The sequence below is a fragment of the Salmo salar genome, chromosome 12, assembly GCF_965601325.2.
Source record: "Salmo salar chromosome 12, fSalSal1, whole genome shotgun sequence".
Classification (NCBI taxonomy): domain Eukaryota; kingdom Metazoa; phylum Chordata; class Actinopteri; order Salmoniformes; family Salmonidae; genus Salmo; species Salmo salar.
Window position 1 is genome coordinate 20,757,535 of NC_138302.1, and position 25,184 is coordinate 20,782,718.

A 25,184-nucleotide genomic window follows, 5' to 3' on the forward strand; every position below is an offset into this window, starting at 1 on the left:
TTTCATGAATATTTTTCCCAGGACCAGTATCACCTGCCATTCCAGTTGCACAGGGTTAAAATACCAGAGTACTGTTGCTTAGTCATGATGATCAAATTGATTCAACACTTATATTGTATCAGTCGTATGTGTACACGACTAGTGCCTTACTAAACTTGCATATCAATTTCACTGCAAATTTGTCATGGCATTTAGATTTGCCACAAATAACATGTACTTCTTAATCCAAAATATAAAAGATCACACTTCAAACAGATCAATTGAGATTCAATAAGGAGCTTTAATAGTAAACAATAGCAAAGCATTTATACAAGCCAAACAAACATGTAGCTAAAAGCTACACTAGAGTTGCCAACTAGGTCTAGGACAGTCTAGTAGATGGATGGTTTTCTACTATCCAGCGTTAAATAAAACCCTGATGAAGCCAAAGTAGAGTTCAGGTTTCAGGTGAAGATATATACATACCAAACATAACATTGTGACAGAGGGAATTCAGTGTAACATTAAAAAAATCTGCCACAGGGCGAGGCCCCTTTCTGGACTAAAGCTGCATAGAGGAAATCAGAGTAGTGGGGTAACGAGAAAAGAGGGGGAGGGTAAGAGTAAAGGGTGAGTAGGGTAAGAGTAACAGTAGGGTGACAGTTGGGGGGGGGGGGGGGGTTGTAACCGGTCTTTGAAACTGGAGTATTTTTAGGGGAAGGTTGTGGGTTGGATGTTGGTAAGAGTGTGGCCGTACTAATTGGTCTTCGTCGTAATTCTACATTTTCCTACCTACGCAGTAACCACGGCCGAGTCAACACACATACCGTACAACACTTGTGTGTGTTTAATGGTGTGTATGTATACCAGTGTAACACGGTGATAGAGTTCATACAGAACAGACCAGCATGACTGATGCTCCGCCCGACTAAAATAAGTCCCACATCTTCTCCCCCTGATAATAATCTCATCAACTTTTCTATCATCTTTCTAGCCATTACCCGACTGCCTTCTCCATTCTCTACCCTTCTCCCAAAGTATGCAAATGCACACTTCCCATCATAGACAGCAAGTATGCAAAAGTAGACTTTGGTAGAAGGGTGGATAACCAGGATGTAGCCCCTCCTCCACAAGGTACTGGATCTCATTCTAAGCATTCCCCTTTCTTGCCTTCCTTCTATCCATAATTTCCGCTGATTACGCCACACTAACAGTGGTCTTCTTCCTGTTCTTTGCTGAGCGGACCTCCTCCATCAGATCTCTGAGGTACTGGATCTCTCTACTGATGCCGTCAGCCTTCTCTGCCAGCTCACGGTTCCTCTGCTCCAGCTCGGAACACTCCGCGCTCAGCACTTCCTGTTCGCTCTTCTTCTTCTGTCGGTAACGTGTCGCTGCCGTCTTGTTCTGCTCCATCTTCTTGAGCTTCTTCTCCACGACCTTGGGCGCCCCCGATACTGATTTGACCTTGCCGCTGAGGGTTGTGGGGGATGTAGTCTCAGGTTCAGGTTTGGAGTAGGGTTTGGTCCTGGAGGACCCGGCTATGGAGGGAGAAGGAGAGGGGGAGGAAGATGGGTGGTGAGGAGGGGAGCTGGATACAGAGTCGATGCCGGAGTCGCTGTCATCAGACTGGTCATCACAGCTACTGGAGGCTGAGAGGGTTGATGTGGGGATGATGGTTGGCTCCTCTTTAGGGGAGAGGACCACCACGAAGTGGCCTGAGGGCAGGAGGGAGAGGACGATAGGGGCGGTGGTCTGGAGGCTGTCGCTGGGTTCAGAGATGATGGTAGTTGGAGTGTGGGTGGTCTTGACTTCCAAGACATCAACGTCCACTTCGCTCCCCAGCTCGAGGGTATATCCCATGGAGAGGGGTGCTGGAGACTGTGGCTCAGACTTCACCACGACCTCTTGATCCTGAACCGTCACCACAGGACCGCTGACCTCATCCCTTACCTCTTCTTCAGGGAGATCCAGGGAGGGGAGGTCAGCCAGAGGGATGCCCAGGGAGAGCACCTCATGTGGGGCAGGGATTGGGGCGGTGAAGGGATCCACCAGGTCTAGGTCCATCTGGGTCTCCAGGGAGGCCAGGAGCTCCTCGGGGGAACTGGGCGGGGCGTCAGAACAACAGGAGCCAATCAGTGAGTCCAGGTCGAAGTCACTCAGGTCTATCTTCTCAGCCATCCAGTCCATGCCCAAAAACCCATCATCTGGGGAAGAAGCAATAAGTAAATTCCATCTAAATATACAACATATTATACTCAATGTTTATGATATGACAATTTTAATAATTATTGTACAGTGATAACGAAGTAAAAATTGGTCCTCAAACAAAATCAGTCCTTTCCCAAACAAAAATCTGCTCTGAAAGACAATATTCCAGTCAATCATGATTTGTGGGGACATTGAAGTTGCTGATACCGGAACCCTACTGTTTGCCAGCATGTTTCCTGTCTGTACAACAGGAGGAAAAGCACCGCTGACACTAGTGTTGTTTTACAGTAATAGCCAGGAAATCTGGTGCAAACCAGTTTGTTCAGGTGATGGGTGGCTTGTCATCACGTGTGGATGTGCAAACAGATAATACCGGTAGTTACTAACGAACTCTATGGTTAATGATTACCATACACGTTGGTATCGGGCAACTGTTTATGACAAACCGAGCCCAGGGGAGAGCGTAGGTGGGGGATTGCTTAAAATGATAGGTTTAAGCCTAATAGTTGTGATAACACCACAGATGGAACCACCTATAGGGTTAGGCAGCAAACGCTGTGCGTTTTTGTTGTGGTTTCCTTTTCAGCTGTGTTCTCACCTCTGCAGAAGTTTGTTCCCATGTGGGAATGGAGCAGCTCGCTAGAGTCCAGCCACGGAGTCAACGGCATCGGGTGGTCCTCTACCCCGGACCCGGCCTTGCTGCTCCCCAGGAACGAGGGACGAGGGGATGTAGGGAGGGAGTCGGAGGACGAGAGATGGGAGGGGGAAGGAGACAAACTAAAAGAGGAGGGAGAGAAGGAGGAAGAAGGGTTGGAGAGAGAGGGGGAGCAGGAAGAAGAGAAGGAGGAGAGAGAGGGGGGTAGATCATCCTCTTCATCTTGGTCCAGACGGGGCCCCATGGGGTCAGCCGTCAGAAACCAGTTGTCCAGTAACAGGGCCCCAACGTCCTCCAAGACCAGTTGGGAAGTCAACAGGGACATGACTGCTTCTTCTGGTGGTTGTCAACAGTAACAGGGTACTATAACGGGATAACAGAGAGTCTTCGGACGTTGACGTCGTTAGGGGGAACGGTGATATCGTGCTGTGGTAGACAACAGCAGAGCTGAGGGTGGTTGGTTTGAGAGAACTGGAAGCAGAAAGGAGAGATGGAGGGATAGGGGTTACAAATTGCAGTATGACAAGTAGTTCCACAGAGGAGAGAACATTACTTTATTAGTCCATTTACTACATGAGCAACAGAAATGTATTTTGCATATCCCATTCTCTTTGGTAGACATACACATACTGTAGGAGAGGAGGTGGGATAGGGGTGAGATGTCGTGTATGACATGGCGTTAATACCATCATAGCTAGGCTACAGAAAAAGGAAAATAATCAATAAAATGTATTTATAAAGCCTAATTTATTTTTTATCAGATGTCAAAGTGCTTCAACAGAAACCCAGCCTAAAACCCCCAAGTAATGCAGATGTAGAAGCATGGTGGCTAGGAAAAGGGAAGGAACCTAGGAAGAAACCAGGATCTGAGGGGTGGCCAGTCCTCCTGACTGTGCCGGGTGGAGATTATAAGAGTACATGGCCTTTAAGGTCAGATAGTTCTTCAAGATAATCTCTTCGCCTCATTGTTCTGAGGGATAGGTAATCATATCAATATATGGTGTCAGTTTAAATGGTGCTACTCATTGACTACCCTCATTGTATTGTGTTAGTAACACCCATCGAGGAAGTTATATTACGCTGGCCTGGGTTGAACCGGGGAATAGCCCGTCACGTCATCGGGCGAAAGTGGGGAGGGAGGAGCGCCCTTGACAAATCAAACTGTAATCTGCACCGCTCTGTCATGTTGTCAACAAAGGCAGCATGGTGAGTCTTCCAGAAACATATAGTTTCTCCATATAATAAATATTTAACAAGTTTTCACTTTGAAGGCAGATACAGCGTTTTTATCAAAAGCAATATTTTACATGTGAAAACACAGAATCCTACACATCACTCCACATGCAACGAATGCACCGGTTCAAACTCCTCCCACCGGGGTAGGGACAAATAAACAAACGCCCTCCGTGTTGGAGGAAGTCTTTTAAGAGGAAGTATGCGTCTGGGAAATAGACCTGAAAACACTCAGCTAGCGATATCTTGTAAAACCTGTGGTATCTGAAGTTATGTCCTAGTGACCTAGTCAACTGTAACATTCGGCCGTTTCCTGGAAAATTTGAGGCCATTTGTTCAACTAAGAGCTAAAGGAACAAGTCGAGTCAATAACAACTTTGACTTAATATCTCCTAAAACGCATTCATGTATTTCACAATAAAATAGTACGAGAGCTATTCTGGTCTAATACTTCATTAGAAATTCCGCCAGTGCTGGTAAACTCCCAGCCCTCCGCCACGGGATAACGTTTCCTAATTTGGTCATGATGTGACCGGTAACACCGCCTCCTCGCTGACTCACTATGGAAACGGAGAGGGGGGGGTGAGGATACCGCCATTTTCACAACAACCATCTGTCATGAAAGGAAAGTAGAAAGCGAGGACAAAACTACGCCATTTTGAAAGTGCCACGTTGCCATGTCTGGCATAGTAACTTCATTTATGAGCCTGGGTTTAATAACATTAGTTAAAAATCATAATATTGTTATTCAATATGAGAAGGGGGTAGTTAATTAGTTATGACGTAGATATCGGTTTAAATGGCCCACTGTAGATGGCACGGGATCCACATTGTTTTGTCACTTTGTTGAAAGGCACTGAAACGCCGACAGTTGATACGAGTTACTATTCCACCGCTGGGTAGGTGCCAAAGACAGCCCAAATCTAGCTGCCAGTCAGACATATCAAATATCCGAAGTTAGCTAACAGTATAAGCTATTGTATGTAGAGTTAGCTAGCTAGAACGCTAACAACAACTTCCCAAGCCTGCTTGCCAGCCACACCTGCCCGACAGCTGACGTGTGACTGACTTTACATTTCCTGTGAATAAATACGTATAAGTTTTACTTACGCCATTTTGCGTAAAAAAGCCAGTGCTTGACCGTTGCACTGCCGGGTTGTTGCCGCTGCTGGATAAGCCGCTGCACGTTAAACTGCCATTTTGCGAGGGAGAACTGAGCGCTCGGAATGCTACGAAATAACGTTGAATGTCACAGAGAAACAACGGTCGAGCGAGGTCACATGAATATTTATAGTCCCGCATCACACCCAAGTGTATCCTTCCGTCAAACAGCGCTGTGGTGTATCACTCCGATCCCGTTACTGCATCTGATTGGTTTAGCTCGTTATTCCCCTTGTTGGAAATAAATAGGCCCAGGGCTATAGTGTAACCGACGAAATGTAGGTCAAATTAACATGTATACATTGAATTAAGATTGAAGAGGAAATGAATGTTTACATTGGTAACTTGTATATCCAATCTAAAAAAGACAGTGTATTATGTTTGATTACGTGAAACTTGTTGCCCACAAAACGAAGGACTGCACTGTGTAGAGTAGACTACTTCAAAGTTAGATAGTCAATCTAAGATCGATCAAACTGTATTAGAACTTGTCTAAAGTGATCAAATAATTGTTTTTCAGCCTTAATACACCCATAGCAAAGGACACGTTGAATTTCTAGAGGAGTCTCTTTTCCAAAGACTATTTGTCCTCAAGGATTCGAGTGTCTTTGTTAACTTAACTGAAGACTAATCAACGGTAACTAATCAACAGATTAATACGAAAATTGTGGTAACTTTATTTCAATTTTATAAACAATGTAGTTTTGTTATATTCTGACGACAACTCATGATTACAATTGAATACATGTCCAATCCCTCCACCTGGTGGTTGAAAAGCCAAATAAAGAAGTAGTGGAGGTCATTGAGTTCTCTATTGTACATCAGAATGGTACCCTATTCCCTATGTAGTGCACTACTTTTGACGACAGCCCTATATGGTGCCATTTGAGAAACAGACAATGTTACTGTACCATTTAACCAGTGGTATTCAAAGTCGGGGTCTAGTGGGTAGTAAAAATAAAAATGTCAATTGATTTGACATTTTTAACAACAAATGTATAGTACAGATATACAGAGTATACAAAACATTAATAACACCTGTTCTTTCCATGACAGACTAACCAGGTGAATCCAGGTGAGAGCCATGATCCCTTATTGATGTCACTTGTTAAATTCACTTCAGTGTAGATTTACATTTACATTTACATTTAAGTCATTTAGCAGACGCTCTTATCCAGAGCGACTTACAAAATGGTGCATTCACCTTATGATATCCAGTGGAACAACCACTTTACAATAGTGCATCTAAATCTTTTAAGGGGGGGGGGGGGGGGGGGGGGGGGTTAGATGAAGGGAAGGAGACAGATTAAAGAAGGATTTTTAAGCCTTGAGACAATTGAGACATGGACTGTGTATGTATACCATTCAGAGGGGGAATGGGCAAGACAGGCACACTGGTTTGTGTCAGGAACTGCAACACTGCTGGGTTTTTCACGCTCAACAGTTTCCCGTGTGTATCAAGAATGGTCCACTACCCAAAGGACGTCCAGTCAACTTGACACAACTGTGGGAGCATTGGAATCAACATGGGCCAGCATCCCTGTGGAACTCTTTCAACACCTTGTAGAGTCCATCCCCTGACAAATTGAGGCTGTTCTGAGGGTGAAATGGGGGGGGGGGGGGGGGGTGCGCGCAACTCAATATTAGGAAGGTGTTCCTAATGTTTGGTATACATGACAATATAGAAATGTTTTTTAGAAAGATCATTTGAAAAAAATAGTTTATTGAGCAAAAATATTGTGTCTCCTAATTTTGTTGATAGAGATGTAAATAGAATGAATTCAAGGCTATTTGTTTATTACATATTTTGAGGTTGAGTCAATCGATGTGGGTTGTGGTGCATTTGTTAAAGTTATTAGTAAAAATATCTAAATCTGGAAAAGTAGATGTCAAGAGTCCTGACAAATCATGATTAACATTGAGGAGAGCTTCCAAGTAAGAATTTCACTGTACAGTTTACACCCTATGTAATTTTCACCTTACAAATAAACATTGATTTGGCTCCTCATCCGCTTTCTCCGTCTCCTCCACCTCAGAGGATGAGATTATTTTCCACTAGCTCATCTTTGGCCTCGAACATTTCATCCAGCCCTTCATTCAGCTGCTGAGCCACTTTGCGTATCTTTTTCCCCAAACTTGGACTTCAGTCCTTTCTTCAGCTTTGGACCATCCTCTTGCTTAGTGAAGCCAGAGCGAAGCCTTGGAGCACCCCCGATGCCTTACTGCTGGGCTCTATGGAACTGGCACTACCCACTCCTGTCACTTTGGCCACCCTGGTTATGGTTAAGGTTTATTTGATCATCGTGGTACATAAGCAGAAACATTCTTAACATGTTATGTGTCATATCATATAAAACAAGTAAAGAAATGATCTGCCTAAATATATCATCAATAAAGTCATACACAACACAACAGATAATGCAGTGCAAAGTCCTTCAGATACATAAATGCTAAAACTGAGAAAGTTGTCTCACCGTACGAGTTTCCTACGTAACCAAAACCTCTTCATAAAGAGGGTGATTGGACTCCTCTCTGTCAACGACGGCATGCGACCCAAACTGGAGAAAAAAAACTATGTACAGCTCGGAAAACCAGGTATTACAGTATTGGTAATAAAAGAGTGTTAAGATTAAATACTGTATTCTTCATATAGCTCATTCTAATATTTCTACTGCTGTACATTGCATTGTAGTTACTGTTTATACACACCACATATTTATTATATACTGGATTCTTGACATAGATATATTACAGTGAGCTACTGCTGTACTCTGTCATACAATGTGTAAATGCTCCCTGTGTACATACGTAAAGATTGCATTTGGATTACTGTTAGTGTTATTTGGGTTGTTAATTGGATTTAAGCTTAGCGTTAAACATCTCTTTTCTCTGTCTGTCTCACCTTACGAGTTTCCCGCGTAACCAAAACATTTTCATAGAGTGGAAGATTGGACTCCTCTCTGTCAACGACGGCAGGCGGCCCAAGACGATGACCCACCACAAGCAGCTTGTATTGGTCCTCTTCAGTTTCAAACTGAAAAATAAAATAGTAATTCAAGTCATTTTCAGAGAGTGCATTTTCTGAGGCAAATCCTAACTTCCACTCAAGTCGAATTTTTACTACATAGCACTGCGTTGATATCAATGGGAGACAACGTGAACATTTGACTTCAGGGGAAGTTAGGATTCACTCCTATATGGATATATGAGAGAAAATGGAAGAGAAGAGTGTGTTGTGGCACGATACCTTCTTGACCATTTCAGTCACAGTGATTTCAGGATTACTTCTCACAGACAACTTCTGCTAGGCCATAGGAGGCCGCTTCTGAACTGTGTCTGGAGTTCTCTGGAGAACTCAAGGTGGAGAGCCATGGTGGATGTCCTATGCTCCCCAGGGGGCCAAGAGGATAAAGTCAGGTAAGTCATGTCATAGTTAAAACTGCAGTTCAAATATAAAGGAATTCAACTTGATGTACAGTATGTTGACAATGGTTGAATCCAATCTTACTCTGCCTCCACCAACCCCTGGGCCAAGTGTGACTGAGGGAGAGGGGGGACCACAGCTCCATCTTCTCTGGGGCTCACTCTCCTCAGGCTTGGCCATATAGATGTTCCTGGAGTGGCGCACCAGGGGTGGAGGCTGTGGGGGGATGAATCTGCCACACACTCAAAAAGTAGCTAAGGTGAAAAGGTTAAAAGCAAATACTCTTGTACATACTTTAAAATTGATACTGTCATGTTTATAACAGTGAATAGTAAGGAGCCGGACAGAGATGTAGCACCTGCTGAATAACTGTAGTTGAGTTCTAAATAGTAGTATTTTGGGGTATGCGGAAATATAACATTTTATTGTATGTCCCACTTCGAATTGAGTATGCTTCAAATGCCAGGACGTCATACTAATTTTGGCTTTTCATCTAGTAGAATTCGCTGCCTACTATTGAGGAAGGTAATCATATTTTCTGACCCAGGTGCGCTTGACAACAGTTGATAATCTGCTTTCTGTACATGCTTTGTCTTCTTTTGCAGTGGAGGAAGAACCCTGGATGTTGCCTGTATCCATTTGGACAAGAGTCAAGACACATTTAGGGCTGTTGAGTTGCGCAACTTGGAATGAATCATTAGTAATGCCTTGCATCCTTTTCACTTTAACTCTGACAGTGTCACACACAAGTGGGCGTGTCTTAGAAATAGGGCCTTGTGTTTTGCGCCATCATGTGACATGCCTGGATTTTAACCTTCATTTAAAGCTTTTTGATCAAACTGTCCCCCTTTTCTTTTTATGTCAGATTGTCCAGCACCATACTCAGACAATTGCTTAATTTTTTTTAAATGTAAGGATGAAAATGTAGTTTTAAAATCAGGCATCATGTCATGACAAAACACAGGGCCCTACTTATAAAAAAACCCCAATAGTATTATTTTTGCAATGCATTAATTTATGTTTAGGTTAATATAGTCAATACAAGGTTTGACATACTATATTATTTGTGCTCACATGTTGGGGCAAAAACGTATGTACTTATTGAAAGAAATGTACTTTAATGAAGTCTGCTCATTCCTTTAAGGCTATGCATTGAGGGCTACATCATACCAGACTCAAAACTCCACAGGTAAAGACAAAAAGGCCCTTAAACCTTTGCCATCACAGATGTACAACTATACTCGTCTGAACATCCTTGGAGATTTGTCTTGTCACAAAGCACTGTTTCTCTCATACACTTCCTCTACTCACAATAGAAGATCAATCATGACTATCTTGTGTGCTTGAATCTACTTTTCGGAGGGCATCAAACTTTCTACTTCATTAACTTGAGCCACAACATGATCATGCCCACCAGGGCCGGTCCTGGGCGTGCTGCCTGCCGCCCTAGGCGAGACAATGTTTTTCTCAGTGTAACAGTGTAGGTTCCGTCCCTCTCTTCGCCCCAACCCGGGCTCGAACCAGGGACCCTTGCACACATCAACAACTGACGCCCACGAAGCATCGTTACCCATCGCGCCACAAAAGCCGCGGCCCTTGCAACGCAAGGGGAAACCCTACTTCAAGTCTCAGAGCGAGTGACGTCACTGATTGAAACGCTATTAGCGCGCACCACCGCTAACTAACTAGCCATTTCACATCGGTTACATCAGCTAAAAGTCAGAGGGAACGGAACATAATAGAGGCGCAATTAATAGGCCTATGCTACAAATTAAACATCTGGTTAGTAGGCTATATAATCAGTTCAATGTCAATAATATAGCCTAATATTTTCAATCAGATTTTATTGATAAAATCACTAATGCCCTGGAAGCTCTGCCACCCTAGGCGAAACAAAAATAATTACATTTTCGACATCCTTATGGCACTTTCAAAAGTTACCTTTCCCCACAGACTGAAGCTCCACTGACACAGAAAACGGTAAGCTTCAACTGCTGGCTACTCTAGTTGTATAACCAAACAACAGAATTGCTTCCCTAAAAGCTGCCTGGTTTTAAACAAACATCTTCTCTTTTCAGAAAGAGAAAAGCTAACTTAATAGGGACAGAATAGTAAAGTATTTGTATTTATTTTTTATCTCTTCGAATATTATAGGCTGCAGTTTAGCTTCAGATTGTCATAGAGAGGAATCAATACATCCCCATAAGGCATCACCGAGTTAAGCATTGTTATAGAACGCTTGATATAATCTGGATACGCTATGTATTTATTTCAAAATATAAAGCAAATATCATTTTTGCCCTTTAACAAAGGGTATGTGATACCCTCACTTAATTCGAGCCCTGGTTTTAGTCAAAAACCCCAAGCCCTTCCCAGACACGGAGGTATTTAATCAGTGCATGCAACAGTATTGGAGTATTTGGCTATACCGACATCTATTGATAGGAAAGTTGTGTCTGTCATACAGGTAGGCTTACCACTTATTTCTTGGAAGATGAAGAAATAAGCACCAATTATGTATGCAATTCTATGTTTGCAGCAAAAAGAGCAAAAACAGAAGGCTGCAACGTGTTGCTTGGAATAGACAAACATTGGTCGTTCCACTCTCTCCCCGTTCGCCATCCTCCTATTGTAGTGGGCCAACGAAAACTTTCGCTTATCCTCGTCTCTTGGGAAATACCCATCCTAATCCTGATGTGGCCCAGCCTGCACTAACATATGCCGTAAAGATCCATTCATATATTTTGGCGACTCACAGGGGATCTTGTGTTTTTTTGTCTGGGAGTCGGATTTAGCAGCAGCACCACAACTGTCATCGGGGACGGGGAGCGACGAATCTGAGTCTGGGTCCAAGATAGGGTTTTCCCCGGCATTGTTTGGAGGTGTGGCAAGGCCTGGTGCGACCACCTGTTCATGTCAAGACAGAGAACTGTCATCGGTGGAAGTGCATGGCTCGGGACTCCTCCGGTTTGCCCATTTTGCTGCTAGAATCAGCGAACCGGGGCTCGTCGTTTTCGGCGAATGAATGGCCTGTCCTCGTAGGCTTGTCATTCTCCACACCGGCTGATGGACATTGCTGCATGCTGACACATTGCACCAGCAAATTTATTTGGTTTAGGAATTGTGCCTCTTTTCTCACAGTTTTTGTCAGTCTTAGACGTGGTAGCAAATTGTTTCAACTCTCTATAGATTGTTTTGCTAAATTATATCCACTGTTCGCTAGCTACTAACAGGGTAGGCTACTGCCTTAATCACTAATCGTTTTCGTCACACACAAATGTAAAAAAAAAATACAAAATTATTGCCAGATTCATTTGTATACATTTTCCATAAACACATCACCAGCAAGGATAGTGGGATTTGGGAGAAGCAGGAATGGGGTGGGGGCGGGAACAGCAGCAACGCTATGAGCTGGTGGCTGGGGTGCCGCGGGCGGTGTAGTAGCCGATCAGGGGCGCCGGAGGGCGGCAGCCAATTGTCAAAATGCCTCCCCAAAAATCAAGTGCCGGGCCTAATCTTGCCTAAAAGGAGGGCAGACCCTCATCATTGCACCGGAGAGTACATATTCAGTTATAATATACAGTCCTACAAGGCCCATTGATGAACATGACTAAATCTTTGTCTTCTAATTATTTATTCACAACATTGGTTTATATGACAATAGATTTGACAATGGAAAATGTTGCAGTGATTCTATGATACACAACTGAAATAACCATTAATACAATGTTTTAGACAAAGGGTTCCGCTATGGTTACAAGCCTTTTTGGGGCTATATAGAACCCTTATGGTTATTTATAGAAACTTCATGGAGAATGATAGTTTCTTTATAGAACCAATCTCAAAAGGTTATTTTATTCTGGTTTAATAGCAAGGTTATATTTTTTTAATTCCATAGGTTTTACTATTGTGTCTTAACGGAATCAAGTACGCTAGCGCTGGAACTGCTCAGGGTCCCTGACTGTCAACCATTCAATTCACAAGACACTGACCATAATCATGTAATCGCATAACATCAAGTCCAATGAGCCACCACCCCAACATTTGAATTATCACTGGAACCATCACCCTTCCCAAAGAAGCCTTGAGGAAACCACATTTTTGTGTGTGTAGGGCTGTCGATTAAGGCAGCCCTCCGCACTTCTGATTCAGAGGGGTTGGGTTAAATGCGGAAGACACATTTCAGTTGAGGAACTTAGGTATCCCCCTTTCCCTTTCTTCAGAGGATGAGATTATTTTCAACTAGCTCATATTTGACCTTGATCACTTCATCCAGCCCTTCATTCAGCTGCTGAGCCACTTCGCGTATCTTTCTCCCAAACTTGGACTCCAATCCCTTCTTCAGCGTCGGCCCACCTTTGCCATCCTTCTTCAGGGTAAAATAGATATCCATGCCTAGAGCAAAGCCTTGGAGCATCCCCACTGCCTTACTGCTGGCATCTATGGCACTGGAGCTACCCACTCCTGTCACTATGGCCACCCTGGTTTAGGTTAAGGTTTAAAAACATGCAAATATAAAAAAATAAATAAAGATAATATATTTCCCGACAAGAGTAAATGCAGTATATTAAGATCATACCTGACCACTCTGACGGCCTCTGTGTCAACCTCCTGGAGAGTTGAAAGGTTGTGCTTCCTCAGGTGCTCCATGCCCACGTTGATGAACCTCAAGCAGTCTTCAATGTTACCCATCAGGACCAGGTAGTCCTGGAGGATCAGCTCAATCTTCTTCCTGTCCAGTGCACTGCTCACCTAAGAGATATGAAGAATTTACTTCCTGGAATGAAGAGGAGTTGGACAGTGATGTTATGCACAGTACTTCTCAACATTCTTTTAAGTAGCTAAGTTCCGAATGGAACACTTAGTGAATTCATCTGAGTGAGTTTCATGGGAAACTAACTTGGCTCCCAGGCCAAGTGAAATTCCTAGTGGCTGTCCAATCAAGCATGAACCATATTAATATATTAAGTGTGCTATCATCCTTAAAATGCTCTATAAATAAAGTTTGATTGTGTTTGGATTCTAACAGCTCACTTTGTTAGCAATAGCTGCAGAGGCCCCTGTGACCCCTCCAGCTGCAGCTACACCGACTCCGAGCACTGTCAAGGCCAGTGATGCCCCTAGGGTGACGGGGGCGAAGATCACCCCTGCTACAGCCGCCACCCCTCCAACCGCCCCCGTGGCGCCCCCGGTGATGCCAGCGATCTTGGTTCCCTTGGAAACCTTGGATAGAATTAAATTATTGAATTGAATGGAATTAAACCTAATGTAATTGTAGAATTGTATTTAAATCATCTGCTTGGGGGTAATTGATGTTAGTTACAGGCTTACATTAAAAATCAAAGGCATTACAAGCGTGTACAGTAGTAGTCTATAGTACTCCTACCTTGTCTAAGTTGTCTGCGATGCTGAAGAGGTCAATTATGTGGTTCTTTAGGGTCTTCCCATGCTTAGTCAGGAGGAGGTTGTACAACTGCAATGCATTCTGGAACCGCTGTGCTTTCTTTTTGAACAGTCTAGATATAGAAGGTCATCAGTATGGAGGGTGGTTAGTGACAATATTCAAATGTACACAAAAGTTTGTTAGCTGGGTCTAAACTAAATAACTTACTTTGCTTCTCCCTTCTTGGCCAGTTTAGGGTCATTAGACAGATCTTTCCATGCTAAAAGGCAACAGAGGAAAATATTCAAGTCACACCTAAACTATGCTGGAAATTACAAAGTACATTTTGAAGCTGTGATGCTCACGTTCACTTTTAACCTTCTCCCACCATTCCATCAGACGATCTGCATCCTGATGGAAGAATCAAATGAAAGGGTGAAATGTGAATTTGACAAATGGTTGTGGTCAAATTGTCATTAGTGATGATTCTTTGGAGGTTCTGTATGTAAATAATATAATACACAATGTATTGATGCCTGACAGCTTAGTTGAGCTGTTCATGGTTATACATAGGCCCAAGAGCCGCTAGTGGTTTCATTCCTGTCTTTTGACCACTTAGGGCTGTTTAGGCTAGGTTTTATGGTGTATGGTGAATTTGCCAGTAAATTCTGATCGTGGATCAGTTTAGCATATTTTCCCCCTAATTGTTAAAGTTAGGACTGGGGAAGTGGAAGCTGATCCTAGATCTATACCCAGGGGAATCATCACAGAGCAAGTTCAAGGTCATACTTGGAATACCTTGATGTTATCTTCTTGATCCTCTTCACTAATGCTGCTTTTTGAGAGTGTTTTGATTCTGCCTTTCAGAGGGAGTGACTGCTTTAACGGTAATGGAGGAGGTGGCCTTACACAGTGAACATAGGTTGCACATATCTGTTGGTGAACTGCTACCTAAAACAATAGAAATACAATAAACTTTTTCAGGACACTTTGTTTGGCCTGTAATAAAGTATGACACGTCGGGCCGGTTTCCCAGATTAAGATCAAGCCTAGTCCTGGATTAAAAACGCTTTCAAAAGAGAATCTCCATTGAGAATGGTCCCATGTGGCTCAGTTGGTAGAGCATGGTGCTTGCAACGCCAGCGTTGTGGGTTTGATTCCAATGAAGAAGAAAAAAAGAAAAAATTATGCACTCACTACTTTAAATTGCTCTGGACAAGCGTGTACACTAAATATTTAAAAAGCATTTTATTTTTTTTGGACTAGGCTTAATCTGGGTCTGGGAAATCAGGCTGGTCTCAGACTAGACATAACATAGTAAATGAAAATCAGGGGCACTCAAATGTATATGATATGTAACGTTTGGTATAGTTACATAAGACAGAAGGTTACTTAAGGCAAAACGTAAAGGAGGATGGATGGGTTGGTATATAAAGAGAATGTTGAGCAACCCAAAAGTTGTATGTTCAAATCGCCTCATGGACAACTTTGCAACTACTTGCTACTTTGCAACTAGTTAGCATGTTAGCTAACCTTTACCACTAGCCTTGCAAACAGACACCTAGCTAACATTAGCCACCACAAATTGGAATCTGTAACATATGTATTGCAAATTTGTAACATATTGTAATTCATAACATATCATACAAAGTGAATGATGGCCATCCACAAATAAATACATATCATACGAATTTGACTGTCCCCGATTTTTGTTTACTGTTACATCCACCCCCGAGTCCAGGTTGGGGAAACCGGCCCTTGAAGTATAACATGAAAAACAGTATTTGTAGCTGGCTGACTGTGATTCCTTTAGTCGTCATACCGTACGAGTTTCCTGCGTAACAAAAACCTCTTCATAGATATAGTCACTGGATTGTTTTCTGTCAACGACGGCAGGCAACCCAAACTGGAAGAACAATGTACAGCTCGGAAAACCAAGTATTAGTGTTAAGATTAAATACTGTATTCTCCATATAGCTCATTCTAATATTTCTACTACTGTACATTGTAGTTACACCGTTTATACACACACCATATTTATTATATACTGGATTCTTGAGATAGATATGACAGTGAGCTACTGCTGTACTCTGTCATTCTTAGTATACAGTACAATGTGTAAATTATCCCGGTATACATACATATAGATTGCATTTGGATTACTGTTAGTGTTATTTGGGTTGTTAATTGGATTCGTTGAGACAATCCTTATTTGTTTAGTTGTTTGGCATTATACTCCATTGTTAGGAGCTAGTAACATAAGCATTTTGCTGCACACGCTATAACATCTTCTAAACTGTGTACGAGACCAATACACGATTATTTGATTTAAGCTTAGTGTTAAACATCTGTTTTCTCTGTCTGTCTCACCGTACGAGTTTCCCGCGTAACCAAAACCTTTTCATAGAGAGGGGGATTGGAGTCCTCTCTGTCAATGACGGCAGGCGGGCCAAGAGGATGACGCACCACCAGCTGCTTGTTCTGGTCCTCTTTAGCTTCAAACTGAAAAATAACATTCAAGTCATATTCAGAGACAGTGCACTTTGACGTAAATCCTAACTTCCGCTCAAGACGAATTTCCACTTAGTTGTACGTTAAGTCAGTGGGAGACAGAAAATGTGACATACAGTGAGAGTGAATCCTAACTTTCACTTATAGGAGAGCAAATGAAAGAAGTGTTGCTGCACCAGATGAGATACCTTCTTAATGAATTCAGACACACTCCCCCCATCCTGAGGTTCACAACCACCTTCTTGTGGAGGATCACGTCCCACCGACCACTTATTCTGGGTCACAGGGGGCGGTTTCTGTGCTGTGCCTGGCTTCTAAGAAGACAGTTACAAAAAAATGTTTCACACCATAGTTATATACACACAATGTACAAAACATTAAGAACATCTTCCTAATACCGAGTTGTACCCCCCTCCCCTTTTTGCCCTCAGAACAGCCTCAATTCATCTAGACTCCAATGCTTCCCACAGTTGTGTCAAGTTGGCTGGATGTCCTTGGGTGGTGGACCATTCTTGATACACACGGGAAACTGTTGATCTTGAAAAACCCAGCAGCGTTGTAGTTCTTGACAGAAACCGGTGCGCCTGGCACCTGCTACCATACCCCTTTCAACAGCACTTAACTTTTGTCAAGCCCATTCACCCTCTGAATGGCACACATACACAATCCATGTCTCAAGACATTTAAAACAATCTTATTTAACCTGTCCCCCCACCTTGCTACACTGTTTGAAGTGGATTTAACAAGTGACATCAATAAGGAATCATAGCTTTATCCTGGATAGTCAATGTAGTGGAAAGGACAAATGTTCATAATGTTTTGTACATTCAGTGGTTTCAGAAAGTATTCATGCTCCTAGCCATTCAAGTCTTGCCATAGATTTAAACCAATTTAATAAAAAATGGTCAAAACTAGTAGGCCACTCAGGAACATTCAAAGTCGTCTTGGTAAGCAACTCCAGTGTATATTTGGCCTCGTGTTAGGTTATTGTCCTGCTCAAAAGGTGAATTTGTCTCTCAGTGTCTGTTGAAAAGCAGACTGAACCAGGTTTTCCTCTAAGATTTTGCCTGTTATTAGCTCTATTCCATTCATTTTTATTTTAAGAAATCCCTAGTCCTTGCCGATGACATGCATACCCATAAATGATGCAGCCACCATGCTTGAAAATATAAAGAGTGGCACTCAGTGATGTGTTGTTGGATTTGCCCCAAACATAATGCTTTGTATTCAGGACCGATGTTCCTTCTAAGCTGCATGCCTGCATATCAAATGTATATGATATGTAACGTTTGGTATAGTTACATAAAACAGAAGGTTACTTAAGGCAAAAAGTAAAGGAGGATGGATGGGTTGGTATATAAAGAGAATGTTGAGCAACCCAAGAGTTGTATGTTCAAATCGCCTCATGGACAACTTTGCAACTACTTGCTACTTTGCAACTAGTTAGCATGTTAGCTAACCTTTACCACTAGCCTAGCAAACAGACACCTAGCTAACGTTAGCCACCACAAATTGGAATCTGTAACATATGTATTGCAAATTTGTAACATATTGTAATTCATAACATATCATACAAAGTGAATGATGGCCATCCACAAATAAATACATATCATACTAATTTGAGTGTCCCCGATTTTTGTTTACTGTTACATCCACCCCCGAGTCCAGGTTGGGGAAACCGGCCCTTGAAGTATAACGTGAAAAACAGTATTTGTAGCTGGCTGACTGTGATTCCTTTAGTCGTCATACCGTACGAGTTTCCTGCGTAACAAAAACCTCTTCATAGATATAGTCACTGGATTGTTTTCTGTCAACGACGGCAGGCAACCCAAACTGGAAGAACAATGTACAGCTCGGAAAACCAAGTATTAGTGTTAAGATTAAATACTGTATTCTCCATATAGCTCATTCTAATATTTCTACTACTGTACATTGTAGTTACACCGTTTATACACACACCATATTTATTATATACTGGATTCTTGAGATAGATATGACAGTGAGCTACTGCTGTACTCTGTCATTCTTAGTATACAGTACAATGTGTAAATTATCCCGGTATACATACATATAGATTGCATTTGGATTACTGTTAGTGTTATTTGGGTTGTTAATTGGATTCGTTGAGACAATCCTTATTTGTTTACTTGTTTGGCATTATACTCCATTGTTAGGAGCTAGTAACATAAGCATTTTGCTGCACACGCTATAACGTCTTCTAAACTGTGTACGCGACCAATACACGATTATTTGATTTAAGCTTAGTGTTAAACATCTGTTTTCTCTGTCTGTCTCACCGTACGAGTTTCCCGCGTAACCAAAACCTTTTCATAGAGAGGGGGATTGGAGTCCTCTCTGTCAATGACGGCAGGCGGGCCAAGAGGATGACGCACCACCAGCTGCTTGTTCTGGTCCTCTTTAGCTTCAAACTGAAAAATAACATTCAAGTCATATTCAGAGACAGTACACTTTGACGTAAATCCTAACTTCCGCTCAAGACGAATTTCCACTTAGTTGTACGTTAAGTCAGTGGGAGACAGAAAATGTGACATACAAATGAAAGAAGTGTGTTGCTGCACCAGATGAGATACCTTCTTAATGAATTCAGACACACTCGCCCCATCCTGAGGGTCACAACCACCTTCTTGTGGAGGATCACGTCCCACCGACCACTTATTCTGTGTCACAGGGGGCGGTTTCTGTGCTTCTAAGAAGTCAGTTACAAAAAAAATTAGTTTCACACCATAGTTATATACACACAATGTACAAAACATTAAGAACATCTTCCTAATACCGAGTTGTACCCCCCTCCCCTTTTTGCCGTCAGAACAGCCTCAATTCATCTAGACTCCAATGCTTCCCACAGTTGTGTCAAGTTAGCTGGATGTCCTTGGGTTTTGCCTGTTATTAGCTCTATTCCATTCATTTTTATTTTAAGAAATCCCTAGTCCTTGCCGATGACATGCATACCCATAAATGATGCAGCCACCATGCATGAAAATATAAAGAGTGGCACTCAGTGATGTGTTGTTGGATTTGCCCCAAACATAATGCTTTGTATTCAGGACCGATGTTCCTTCTAAGCTGCATGCCTGCGCTAGCGCACAGCTCCCCCGGGACTGCAGCACAGCAGAAATATCAGTGCACGCAGAGAAGCATGATTGAACATCACTCAATTTTATAGCGTTTCCCCCGTTAGTGTTACCTATCAACATTTCCCTTTACTGTGGGAATTCTGATCAAAATCAACACAATATTAGCCATTTTCAATTTAACATACCGAAACAAAAAACGAACTATGCAAGAGATTGTTGTAGGCCGAACGCGTCGGAGTAGAATTCTATAGCATTGACAGGCACGACCCATACTCTACACAGACCCGTGCGCCATAACCAAATCAGTGGTGCAGTAGATTTATATGCAAACAGACCATTGCCATATATGGATATGTGCCATTCACTTTGAACTGGACTGTGTTCACAGCATGAGGGGTTGTGAGTAGATGTGCTTGACGTCAAAGCGAGAGCTACATATAGCGAAGATGCATTTTATTTTGTAAACTGGTTTCTTGCATCAAACACCACAACATTTTCAGTCACCTCCTTGCCTGAAGGACAAGTGGATTAACAGGTTAATGTCAAGCCCTGCATGTTTTGTTTTTTTCCAAAAGTCTCATGGAATGTAGGCCTACATTGAACACCACACATTAGCTGCTACCGTAGGCTGAATGATAGAACAGCTATTTCCATGTTAATAAAGTATTATGGGATACATTTTTGCCATTGTTTTTGAGGGGGTGGAGGGGGTATGGGTGGGTGTTAAGATTCATACTGTATGAAAGCAAATTGAAGAGAAGAATGCATGTTGCTGCATCAGATGAGATGCCTTAATGAATTCAGACACTCCATCCTGAGGGTCACAACCACCTTCTTGTGGAGGACTCTTTCAGCGATCACTGGCAGCATCTGGGCTGGGCCTGGCTTCTAAGAAGTCACATTTACAATAACACAGTTTCACACCATAGTTATACTGTACATCATAGTGTACCACTGCAGTTCAAATATAAATTAATTTCAATCAATGTATATTTCAAACCATAGGTCTCTCACAGAAGAGTGAGGTGGAGAGCCATGGTGGATGTCCTATGCTCCCCAGGGGGCCAAGAGGATAAAGTCAGGTAAGTCATGTCATGGTTAAAACTGCAGTTCAAATAGTAAGGAATGCAAGTCAATAGCCATGTCAAAAGTAGTGCACTATATAGGGAATAGGGTCCCAAATGGCACCCTATTCCCTACATAGTGCACTTCTTTTGACCAGGGCTCATGTTGTCAAAGATTGACAGTCTTACTCTGCCTTCACCAACCCCTGGGCCAGATGGGTCTGAGGGAGAGGGACCATAGTTCCATCTCCTCTGGGGCTCACTTTCCTCAGGCTTGCCCATATAGATGTTCCTGTGGTGGGGTACCAGAGGTGGAGGCTGTGGGTGGAGGAGGGGGGGGGGTTAAGAAAGTATGGGTGGGTGTGAAATAGAAGCTGAGGCGTCTGATTGGACAGTGAGGAGACAGACAGGACGAATTGGCTAATAAACCTTGTACAGAAAACAACAAAACGTTGACATAAATAATTTAATAAATCAAAAGATACTCCGTATACTAGTCAGGCAACAACTTGGCCTTTAAGAAAACTCAGGTATGACTGTACTCTACCCAACCTGTTACCTGCCCAGCCTGCTCTCCCGCCAACAAAGACCAACTGAGCACCTAAGTACTCTTTCCAGGAACTCCCACTAGGAATGTTCCATCATGATAGCCCCAAAACACATGTCTATCACAAATTATGCATTTATCTTAAGTAAAATGTTACCCATTTAATAGTTAAATCTGCCTAAATATGATTTATGTTTTATTTTGCAGTGGAGAAGGAACCCTGGATGTAATTGCCTTGTCTATCCAGTTGGACGAGACATATTTCAGCTGTTGACACAGAGACTTGCCATTCCATCCCTTTCACTTTCAGTCTGACTTTTTGCATTTAGATTGTGTGAAAAACAAAACACATTTATTGTGACACAAAAGATAGCTACAAACATCTTTCAAACACTGTTGCTGCACAATGTTAGTTTCGACTTAAAGTTATAAGCTTATCAATTGCACTTCAGTCAAAACTCCACAGGTACCGTAAATTCCGGACTATAAGACGCAACTTTTTTCCCAGGCTTTGAACCTCGCGGCTTAAACAATGACGCAGCTAATATATGGATTTTTCCTGCTTTCAAATTTTTTTTTCCAAAAAAACACATTCTGTGATGTGCTCAGTTTTTTGCCGGCATGAAGCTTTCATTAGACCAATGAAATTGCCGAACGGGTTACGGTCAAACAACTTTTTTGTTTACTGTTTAGATTAAATCCAGCGCTCTCAAACTTCCCATCATTCTGATTACGGTAGTCATTTTGTCACCCTCATCATGGCAAAGACACGGAGAAATGCATATGATGCAGCTTTCAAGTTGAAGGCGATTGATCTGGCTGTTGGAAAAGGAAATAGAGCTGCTGCACGGGAGCTTGGTCTTAATGAGTCGATGATAAGACGTTGGAAACAGCAGCGTGAGGAATTGACTCAGTGCAAAAAGACAACTAAAGCTTACTGCTAATTTTTTATTTTTTGTTACAAGCCGTGTTTCGTTAAAGCCTATTTATTTTTGTTACAAGCCGTGTTTCGTTAAAGCCTATTTATTTTTGTTACAAGCCGTGTTTCGTTAAAGCCTGTGTAAAGTTAATTTGTTTCAATGTACCGGTAGGCACCTGCAGCTTATACACATGTGCGGCTTATTTATGTTCAAAAAAAAAATAATAATGTAATTCAGTGGGTGCGGCTTATATTCAGGTGCGCTTAATTACGGTAAATGAAAGTCCGGAAATTACAGTAAATGAAAAAGTCCCTTACCTTTGCCATCTCAGATATACCAGTATTCTCCTGTCTGAACTCCTGGATATTTGTCTTGTCATAAAGCACGGTTTACCTCATACACTTCCTCTCCTTTCTCCACTCACAATAGGAGAGAGATTCCCTTGTGTGCATCAATCTACTATTCGGAGGGCAGTGCCTAGAAAAGCAGGTTTTTCTGCAGCAACTTGATAACACCATGCCCACTGCACCGGGGACTACAGAGTCAGTTGTTATGCAGTGTTTCCCAAACCCTGGTCCTGGAGTACCCCCAATAGTACACATTTTTCTTGTAACCCTGGACACGCACACCTGTTTCAACTTGCCAACTAATCATCAAACCCTCAATGAGTTGAATGAGGCGCATTTGTCCAGGGCTACAATAAACATGTGTAATATTGGGGGTACTGGAGGACCAGGGTTGGGAAACACTGCCATATAACAACGGACTCTATCCCCCGGTGCAGTTATATGGTAAACTTTTACAAAGCCCATTGAGAGATTCAGTGAAATTAACATGACTAAATCTATTTTCTTTTAAGGATTTGGTTCACAACAATAGATTTGACGATGAAACGTGGTAGCCATTCTGATGCACAACTGAACCCAGGCAGACTTAATGTACCCAGTTGTCTCACTAATGCAGGGTTATCCAGACTAGGGGTGGGGGGTATTCGCCTGATTTGAAAATTTGGTTGCAAGAGAAAATGTGTGCTTGGTTCATAGAACCGGGGTTACATTAGTAAACTCCAGTTGCCGCTAGTTGAGGTTGTAATAAACAGAGCGCTTTCTGTTTTCTTCCTGTGAAGAGACAATGTACTTTTACATCGAAAATATGCCACTTGGGGCCAATTTCCTAGAATTGAATTACTCCTAGTTCTGGACTCAATCTCAGCAGAAAATCTCCATTGAGAATGCTTTTTAGTCCTGGAATAGTCTTAATCTGTGTATGGAAAACAAATCCTTTAAGAATGAAGTGAAAATCTTAAAGACAGTATTTAGAGCTGACTGACTGATGCTTTCATTTTGTCTCACCGTACACATTTCCTGTTATCTAAACTGGACTCCTCTCTGTCAACAATAGCAGGTGGCCTGAGAAAAGTAAAAAAGTTACTCAAGTCATTTCAGAGACCATGCACTCTGGGGAGAAATGTAACTTCCACTGAAAAAGAATGTTCACTTAGCCATGCATTGATGTCAATGGGAGAAAAAGTGAAACTACAGTTCAAACAAAAAGGAATTTAAGACAATGTACACTGAGTATACAAAACAGTATGAACACCTGCTCTTTCCATACATAGCTTTCACCTGGTCAGTCTACAACCCCTTATTGATGTCACATGTTAAATTCACTTCAAATCAGTGTAGATGAAGGGGAGGAGTCAAGTTAATTAAGGAATTTTAAGCCTTGAGACATGGATTGTGTATGTGTGCCATTCAGAGGGTGAATGTGTAAGACAAAATATTTAAGTGTCTTTGAACAGGGTTTGGTAGTAGGTGCCTGGCGTACCAGTTTGTGTCAAGATTTTTAACGGTGCTGGGTTTTTCCACACTCAACAGTTTCCTGTGTGTATCAATAATGCTCCGCCACCCAAAGGACATCCAGACAACTATGGGAACCATTGGAGTCAACATGGGACAGGATCCCTATGGAATGCTTTTGACACCTTGTAGAGTCCATAGCCTGACAAACTGAAGCTGTTGAGGGCAGAAGGGGTGGGTTGATTTGAATCTCTTGATTTATGGACAGTGTCTTACCCTGCCTTCACCAACCCCTGGGTCAAGTGTATCGGAGATACTGAGGGCGAACCAATTCTCCATCTCATCAGGGGGTCACTCTCTTCAGGGTTTCCCAGAAAGCTTTTCCTTGGGTGGGGCATGTGGTGGATGAATCAGAATTAGTTGGGTAACATAGATAATTAAGATGTTTTATTTGCATAATATGCTTATGTGAGATACTTGTCATTAGAATGTATCCTTTGGACTCTGGTGTCTTTTAGTTGCAATTTTCCCTTAGCTGGGGCTCAGTCACTTGGGGCCCAGGGAGGGGAGAGGTCAGACTTCTTTGACATATCTCTGTTGCTATGCAGAATATCAGACAGGGAGGACAAAATGGAACATTGTCTTCATATGTGGATGTATCTGTTAAACCATGTGAAGGGATGGCGTGATTAATGGGGAACCAATTATTTGTCTCCACAATGTCTGTGCGCAAGTCACTCCCCTCAGTGAGCTTGTCCAGGAGTGGAGTCAAGAGGGGGTTTACTTGAGATGGGAGTATCTAGAGTTGTCAATTGATTTATGCCATTGGATGAGCTAATGGTTCTGTTCTATACCGTACCAGGGAGAGACGGTTCCAGTTTGGGGTAAGAGGGCCAGATACTGGTCTATACAATGAAAACTGTTGACACAGCAGTTGCTGTGTGCTATGTTTTATAGATATCTTTCATACAAAACTTAACCTTTGAACTGTTCCTAAGATCTGTTGTTCGTCATGTACGTTGAGAGGGGTGGATCTTGGGTATAAAATATCTCTGTACTTTTGTGTAATCACTCTTCAATGGTTGATTAGAGATAGAGCATCATTGAAGGTCAAGTGCTTTTGCAAAAGCATCTTAATTATTAAAGATGTAGTTTTAAGTATAACTCTGACTTGTGTGTGAAGTTTGTAACTCTCCTCATTTGGT

General features: G+C 42.3%; 2 protein-coding genes and 1 long non-coding RNA gene across 4 annotated transcripts; all 3 read right to left on the bottom strand.

Moving 5' to 3' along the window:
- Positions 1-803: 803 nt before the first annotated feature.
- LOC106564394 (cyclic AMP-dependent transcription factor ATF-4) lies at positions 804-5,351 on the bottom strand. Its single transcript, XM_014130472.3, has 3 exons — positions 5,186-5,351; positions 2,786-3,313; positions 804-2,183 (listed from the first exon to the last, which is right to left on the bottom strand). The coding sequence occupies exons 2-3, from the start codon at positions 3,165-3,167 to the stop codon at positions 1,177-1,179; spliced, it is 1,389 nt and encodes a 462-aa protein (XP_013985947.1). The 5' UTR covers positions 3,168-3,313; positions 5,186-5,351; the 3' UTR covers positions 804-1,176.
- A 6,926-nt stretch (positions 5,352-12,277) lies between these two features.
- On the bottom strand, positions 12,278-22,634 carry LOC106564393 (uncharacterized). 2 transcript variants are annotated; one of them, XM_082958715.1, is made up of 12 exons: positions 22,498-22,634; positions 20,903-21,031; positions 16,743-16,868; positions 16,414-16,545; positions 15,866-15,949; positions 14,842-14,994; positions 14,409-14,454; positions 14,272-14,323; positions 14,047-14,176; positions 13,695-13,883; positions 13,240-13,412; positions 12,278-13,141 (listed from the first exon to the last, which is right to left on the bottom strand). In XM_082958715.1, exons 1-12 carry the CDS (start codon positions 22,504-22,506, stop codon positions 12,880-12,882), a joined length of 1,485 nt encoding a protein of 494 aa, XP_082814841.1. In that variant the 5' UTR covers positions 22,507-22,634; the 3' UTR covers positions 12,278-12,879. The 2 variants fall into 2 exon arrangements, with proteins under 2 accessions (XP_082814841.1, XP_082814842.1); XM_082958716.1 differs by lacking the exon at positions 15,866-15,949.
- LOC145859424 (uncharacterized) lies at positions 16,875-19,260 on the bottom strand. The gene is made up of 3 exons (XR_014379661.1): positions 19,146-19,260; positions 18,852-18,983; positions 16,875-18,387 (listed from the first exon to the last, which is right to left on the bottom strand). It is a non-coding gene; the product is annotated as an uncharacterized LOC145859424 (long non-coding RNA).
- Positions 22,635-25,184: the final 2,550 nt, after the last annotated feature.